Source organism: Phocoena sinus, chromosome 13, assembly GCF_008692025.1.
Source record: "Phocoena sinus isolate mPhoSin1 chromosome 13, mPhoSin1.pri, whole genome shotgun sequence".
NCBI lineage: Eukaryota > Metazoa > Chordata > Mammalia > Artiodactyla > Phocoenidae > Phocoena > Phocoena sinus.
This window is the reverse complement of record NC_045775.1, coordinates 6,952,580-6,960,178: the sequence shown is the minus strand read 5'-3', so window position 1 is coordinate 6,960,178 and position 7,599 is coordinate 6,952,580. Positions and strand designations below refer to the sequence as shown.

At 40.7% G+C, this 7,599-nt stretch overlaps 1 protein-coding gene across 2 annotated transcripts in view; it reads right to left on the bottom strand.

The window, feature by feature from the left end:
- Positions 1-1,862: 1,862 nt before the first annotated feature.
- Positions 1,863-7,599, bottom strand: part of TAF1B (TATA-box binding protein associated factor, RNA polymerase I subunit B) — a 59,010-nt gene continuing 53,273 nt past the window's right edge. The window contains exons 14-15 of one of the 2 annotated variants that reach the window (XM_032652967.1): positions 7,311-7,533; positions 1,863-2,227 (exon numbers count right to left, since the gene is read on the bottom strand). In XM_032652967.1, coding sequence (XP_032508858.1) covers positions 2,023-2,227; positions 7,311-7,533 — 428 coding nt within the window. In that variant the 3' untranslated portion in view covers positions 1,863-2,022. Of the gene's footprint in view, positions 2,228-7,310; positions 7,534-7,599 lie in introns of those variants that run through there. The other variant, XM_032652969.1, reaches the window with a different exon arrangement.

Below are 7,599 nucleotides of genomic sequence, written 5' to 3'. Positions count from 1 at the left end.
TGCAGGAAAAGCATTTGAAAAAAAAATCAACATTAATTCCTGACCAAAACCTCTCAGCAAACTAAGGTAGATGGGAACTTGCTCAACTTCATAAAGAGTATCTATGAAAACCTTTTCTCTCTATACTAACTCCCTAGGAGATCCCATCTATTCTCACTGTTAAAATATTACTTATATGCTGATGATTCCTACATTTAAGAACTGAAGCTGATCCTTTTTTTTTTTTTTTGCTGTATGCGGGCCTCTCATTGCTGTGGCCTCTCCCGTTGTGGAGCACAGGCTCCGGACGCGCAGGCTCAGCGGCCATGGCTCACGGGCCCAGCCGCTCCGCGGCATGTGGGATCTTCCCGGACCGGGGCACGAACCAATGTCCCCTGCATCGGCAGGCGGACTCTCAACCACTGCGCCACCAGGGAAGCCCGAAGCTGATCCTTTTGACATAGGTTGGATCACATCTTTCTTTTGCTCAAAAATGTCCAATGGCTTCCTGTGACACACTTGGGACAAAAGCCAAAGCCCTGATCATGGCCTTGATGGCAACCTCTTCCAAGCCATCTGTTACCTCTCTCCCCTTCCACCCCAAATCTCCAGCTGACCCAAACGATTTGCTATTCCCTGAATCCATCAAGCGTACTCCTGCCTCAGAGCCTTTGCGTGTTTCCTCTGCCTGGAATGATTTTCCTCTGGATGGCTACAGGGCTTGCTCCCTTGACTGTCTGTACTTCATACAGGTGGATCTCGACTCAAATGTCACCTCCCCAGAGGGTCCTCCTTCAATTACTTTTTACAAAACGGCCCACCTGATCACTTACCCTTTACTTTTTCTTCATTGCACTTCATTACCCCAAATATTATTTATTTGTAGACTATTTGTCCCTGCCCAATTAGAATAGATGATCTTTAAAGGCCCTGTTCAGTCCTGTACCTCCAGGGTCTGGAAAGTGCCTGGAACATAGAGAAGTTGCTCAGTAAGTGTTTATTGCATGAATAAATGAACTATGAATCAGAATGCCTCATTTTCCAATATCCTCACCAGGTATTATAAACCTTTATAATCTTTGCCAATCTAACATGTGGGAAATAATATCTCCATAATTTGTATTTAATATGAGCAAGGTTGAGTATCCTATCACGTTTTTTAGCTTGGCCTTTGTTGTTTTTTTTTTCAGAAAGCTATCTTTTCATATCCCTTGTTCGGCTTATCTTTTTCCTATTGCTTTGCAAGTGGCATTGATACATTAAAGGAATTATTCCTTTGTCCATCATATACTACAAATATATTTTCCCAGTTTGTCATTTGCCTTTGACTTTGTAGTCACATTATCAATCTTTTCCTTTTGGTTTCTGGTTTTGAGACATCTTAGAAAGTCCTTCCCCAATCCAAGATCATCATAGCATTCACACTTGTTTTCTTCTAATACTTTATATATGCATATATAAAAGATTATAATGTTTAGATCTTTGATCCATCTGGGATTTATTCTGGGAAATAAAGAGTTAAGGAAGTGATCTAGTTTAAAAAGAAAATTTAGCTTTAAAATACAATGAATACAAACTCCTGGATACCATTTATACAACATTATTATTTTAACAATGAGAACATTCATAATTTAAAAAATAAATTCAAACAAATTTCACCTGTTTTCTTTTTTTTTTTTCCAGTATGCGGGCCTCTCACTGTTGTGGCCCCCCCCCGTTGCGGAGCACAGGCTCCGGACGCGCAGGCTCAGCGGCCATGGCTCACGGGCCCAGCCGCTCCGCGGCATGTGGGATCTTCCCGGACCGGGACACGAACCCATGTCCCCTGCATCGGCAGGCGGACTCTCAACCACTGCGCCACCAGGGAAGCCCACCTGTTTTCTAATATACAGTTTAATAAGCGGTTTGATACATACATTTGTATGTATGCACATGCTTGCAACAAAATTCTATTTCTCACCATTCTCTGTAATCTCATATTACAATTTGACATTACTGTCACTATTAAAATATTTTCCCCAGAAAGTTTCCATTTCATTTTTCTCAACATTTTCTTGCTTTCCTGGATCTTGAAGATTTCTTTTTTGTTGTACTGTATTTTGCTTTAAAAAGTCTCTTTTCTATTAAGCTCACTTCTTCATGGAGAAGGGAGGTCTTTATTCTTAGCAAGAAGGAGAAGAGATTTAGTATAAACTGATAACTCAGAGAAAAATTCGATTCTTCGTAGGTTGTCACATGCTTACAATAGCTAGAAGGGGAAGAAAAAGGAAGACACTACATTTAAAGGTCTTTTAGAAACGTATGCATCCATCCCTTGAACATCCCCCAAGTAACTTAAAAAATATATATGGTTAGGCTTAAAATAGTACTCTGAGCTGGAAGAAAACAGAACAATTTGGAAGGAATCCTCAATTTTATAAAGGAAAAAGATTTCAGCACTGTCCCTGGCCACCATGCCATGGGACACAGGTGGTACAGAGCCTGGTCTCATGACTTGTTCCACTCCAGATGGGCCCCCCTCTTCTTACCATGGTCAAGACAAACAAAAGCAGACAGGGAGAGATTCTGGACATATTTTAAAACAAACGAAAGAAAAAAAAATAATCCCCAACTCCCATCCAAAATAAGACACCAGGCTTAATAATGTATGTTGCAATTCTGTATGTATTATAGAAAGAAGAGTTTACAAAGCAATTTTGCTTATTTTAAAGTAGTAGAACCTGAATCTGATCAAATCTCTCACTACCATAAAATCTCTAAAACACTAATTAAAACTGCAAACTCTATCAATCTCTAACTATATCAAGGTATAAGCAGGGGGACAGGAGAACACCTTAAGTGGTATCATGGGCTGTAATCAGTAAAATCTAGACTATGGGAAATTGTACAGGACACATGACCTGGATTACTCAATAAGTAAACTGCAAGGGGGAAAAAAAAGAGATAAAGGGGGAATTTATGAATTAAAGCACTTAAGGGATATCTCTACCACCTGCAGTGTATGGACTTTACTTGGATTCTGAGTTATTTAAAAATTACGTGGGCTTCCCTGGTGGCACAGTGGTTGAGAGTCCGCCTGCCGATGCAGGGGACACGGGTTCGTGCCCTGGTCTGGGAAGATCCCACATGCCGCGGAGCGGCTGGGTCCGTGAGCCATGGCCGCTGAGCCTGCGCATCCGGAGCCTGTGCTCCACGACGGGAGAGGCCACAATGATGAGAGGCCCGCGTACCACAAAAAAATAAATTAAAAAAAAAAATTACATGACAATCAGGAAAATCTAGACATTGGCTGCATGTTTAACGAGATTAAGGAATTACTATTAGTTTTTATGTCTGATTAATGGTATCATGGTTTTATTTAAGAAAATTACAGTGTATGGGATTTTCTTCCATATAATCTGGGAGTAGAGGGGTGAAGGAGTTGGGGCATGGGGGAAGCAAGTCTAGCCATGTAGTCAACTGCTGAAGTGGGGTGGCTACGGGTACAGGGGCGTTCATGATACCATGCTCTCTGCTTTTGAGTGCAATTGAAAATTTCCATAATAAAAAGTTTTAAAAAACAAGTGAACAGTACACAGAGGATATAAACATATAGATATTATGATTTATATAACATATATGGCCCTAAATTCCTGAAGGAATGTTTCTATTTGCACCACAAAGTTTGCCACACATCAGTTGTGACTATGGGTAACTACTCTTGGTTCTTTCATCTGTAAAAATAGGAAAAAATAACAGTACCACCTCATAGGATGGAAAAGAGGATTGCATGAGAAAATATATGAAGCACTTAACCAATGGTTGGCACACAGTAAGGGCTCAAAATTGTTCACTTTCCCTACATTCCTTTAAAATTGATTTTTAAATTTTCACTTAAAATCTTAAGCCTATTTGAATAATACACAAAAAAGCTAATACCCTACTATGTTCACTAGTAGGAAATTTAAAAGCCTCAACTGTCTGTGCATTGACTGATTTAATGGAAAAATCAAATATAAGTCATTGATGGTGCCCTCTTGCTTTTCTTCTTTTCTAAGTTTTAATTTTAGCTATATTAAGAGAGATTCTTTCAGACAAAATATTACCAACAAAAAGGGTAAAAATATTGTTCTCTTGCCTAGGGACCATAAGGAAAACTTTATTTTTACAACAGAAAGCTAAGAAAAGGTATACGGAGTATCTGCTACAGTAAGACTTTTTATTTCTAAGTTGAATCAATAACAATATCTTTTAAGGATTACATTCCTTATCATAAACTCAGAAAGTTTAAATTTTCCTAAAGTTTTAAGTGCTAAAACCAAATATGATATATAACCATTTAAATTCATCAAGATGGTTGGCTCCGCCTCAGCGAAGAAGGATAAACACCTTCGAGTATCTGAAGTGCTCTTGCAGCCGCTCTCTGCTTAGTTCTCAAGGCCTGAGTGTTCTCTAAATTATTTCCTAGTACAATGTTTGTCTCTTCTGAACCCACAAAAATGAGTCCTTCTGTGTAACAAAATTCTCCACGTAGCTGAAGATCTGCTCTCTTAAGCATCGAAACATTTCATTGTGACCATTTTGGATGGAAATCTTTTAAAACTCAGTTATACATTACTTGGTTATTATTAAGCAAAGCATATTCAGCATATTTGTTAAAGCCTTTAAAATTATATTGTGACAACCTGTCCACTGTTATTGTGGAAATATTAGAAAATACAGGTAGAGAGGATGCACACAATTTGGGGACATGCTCTGTGTTGAAGCCGAGACGCGGTCTGGTTTATTTAGCTCTGTGGAGCTATTGTGGGTCGTGAATGAACTTCAGCCCACTGTAATTTGAGTTCTTTTGTCTGCCTCTGCTTCTGATGCTGGTTCCTCTATTGTTTGTCGAATGAATATCATTTATATTTGCTGTCAAGATGCTTATCAGCAGACACCTCTCAGTCTCCTGCCTACTCCGTTTCTTTTGATGATGAGGAATTTGGAAATCAGACAACTCAGCCTGACAGAAACACACCTCCAGGCAGAGTGAGTAGGCTCCGAGTGAGCTTTCTGAGAAAAGTGTATAAGCTTTAGTCACGGACTCAGTGACCTTTTGATAGGTTAGCTGAACCCTTTTTTGCTTACTCTGTGGTTCTAGGCTATGGTCTAAATAGGCAAGTGATTCGACGGATGGTTTTGGTGCATAAAATCATGGGATCATAAAATTATTCGTCTACATGGTTTGGTGTTTAGCCTTGTAATTCCTGCAGAGAAAAATATCTTGGTTGTTTCATCTCCGACTATACCAAGGTCTATTTATTTGTAACTAACTATCTTTTTTTTTTTTTTTTTTTTTTTTTGCGGTACGCGGGTCCCTCACTGTTGTGGCCTCTCGTGTTGCGGAGCACAGGCTCCGGACGCGCAGGCTCAGCGGCCATGGCGCACAGGCCCAGCCGCTCCGCGGCATGTGGGATCTTCCCTGACTGGGGCACGAACCCGTGTCCCCTGCATTGGCAGGCGGACTCTCAACCACTGCGCCACCAGGGAATCCCCAACTAACTATCTTTTATTACAGTATTAAACCCATGAGGAACATCCAAAAGTCCACTGATCGTGCGACGTGAGAAGTGTAGGGTACAGGCTCCCCTCTAACTTCCCCAGGCTGACTCTGCAGACACAACAGCACCAGCACGCCACGTCCTAACAGGCCCGGTCCTGTGTGTGGGCCCCTCGCGGGACAGGGCTACAGCCTTTCCTCCTCTTCTCAAGGAAAACTTAAATCTTTTTTTTTTACATCTTTATTGGAGTATAATTGCTTTACAATGGTGTGTTAGTTTCTGCTTTATAACAAAGTGAATCAGTTATAAAAAAGCCATTGCCCTGACTGCTCAAAGGCCTGTATCACCCCAGATGCGGAGCTGACCGAAGGTTGGGATTCTGGCCTTTCGTGGTTGCTGTTAAGACAGTTATACTCCTTAACCATTCTAGACTCAGCTAAAGTTTTTTTGAGCAGTAAATTTTAATACAGATAACTTCCTTTTAGTATCTTCTACTGTATTTTCTACATTTTATTTATCTTGATTGATACTCAACTCCGGAAGTTAAACTCTTCAACAGAAAATTAGTTTTGTTTAAAAAAATGATCATAGTTATCATTTATCGAGTATTTACTATGTGACAGACACCATACATCTCATTTAATTCTCATGAAAACCCTATGAGGCAGCTTCTATTTTCCATTCATTCATTCAACAAATACTTGGTGAGCACCTACTATGTGCTACGCACTGTCCTAGTCTCTGAGATTTTTCATTAAATAAGACAGAGTCCCTGCACTCAAGGACCTGACATTCTAGTGTATGTATAATAATATAAATAAATATATAATAATATGTAATAAATATATAACAATACGTTATATATATAATAATATAATACATTCAATAGTGACAAAAGCTATAAGCAAAAAAGATAGGCAGGGGGGTTAGAGAGTGATGAGGTGTGTGTGGGTGTGAGGGCAGAGCTGTGATATTTTAGACAGGATGGCTAAGAAAGGCCTCTCCGAGGAAGTGAAATTTGAACAAAAACCTGAGGGAAGTGAGCCTCTGTAGACACACGGCGGAAGAGCATTCCAGGCTGAAGGTACGACACGTGCCAAGGCCTGCGCGGGGAGTGTGGCTGGCAAGCTCCAGGAGCGGCCAGGAGGCTGGTGTGAAACTGCGCGGCGAGCGTGGCATGCGGAGGAGTGGGAGGGCAGAGAGGAGCGGGGCTGGCGGCCCCACAGGCTCTCCTGACTTTACTCGGAAGGAGATGGGAGCTGCTAGAGGTTTTGAGAAGGGGAGGAAGGTCAGTACCATACCCTGCGTTTACAATCAGGGCAACAGAGCTGTAGAGATGGTAGATAACCTGCCCACACGAGCGAGCGGCAGGGCTGGGATATGAACAGCTGGATTCACGAGCACGTCCTCTTAACTATGGGAATGTGCCTTACAGACAATTCCTATGTCGATATGGAAATGAGATTAGTATAAAAATATAAGGTTACAATCAGAAAAGTCTTTATAATCTAAAACTTCTTCCAGCTTTATTGATATATTACTGACATACAACGTATGTGAGTTTAAGGAGTCCGACTTGATGGTTTGACACATGTGTATATTGTGAAATGATTATCACCGTGAGGTTAGTCAACACGCCCATCCCTTAAACAACACTCAGTGTGTAATTCTGAGTGTCTTGATTCTAAGTTCACCACCTTCTAATTCCAACAAATAACCTATCTGGCTCTTACTACAGCCAACTCCTTCAGGCCAAACTAGAAGTTTCATCATGTTTTTTATCCTGTCATTTCTAAGAGCATCACATACCTTTTACAGAATTTCTGAGTACTCAGCCAATAGAGGGAATTCTTGGTCATCAGTGACTGGCCTTTCTGCTTCAGGACTCCCTGGAGGCTATGCCCATGGAAACAAGTTCTATCACTGCCCTCTTCGGTCCAGCTGAACTGAAAACTTGAAGGGCTTTGTTTTTCAACAGTTGGTGTTGAACCAACCAGTGTGCTAAATTGTTTTTGTAGACTCACGACCATTTCTGGAAATGAAGGAAAAAAGAAAAGGAATAAAATAAAAGCTAATGTTAAATCACGAATAAAGTCTG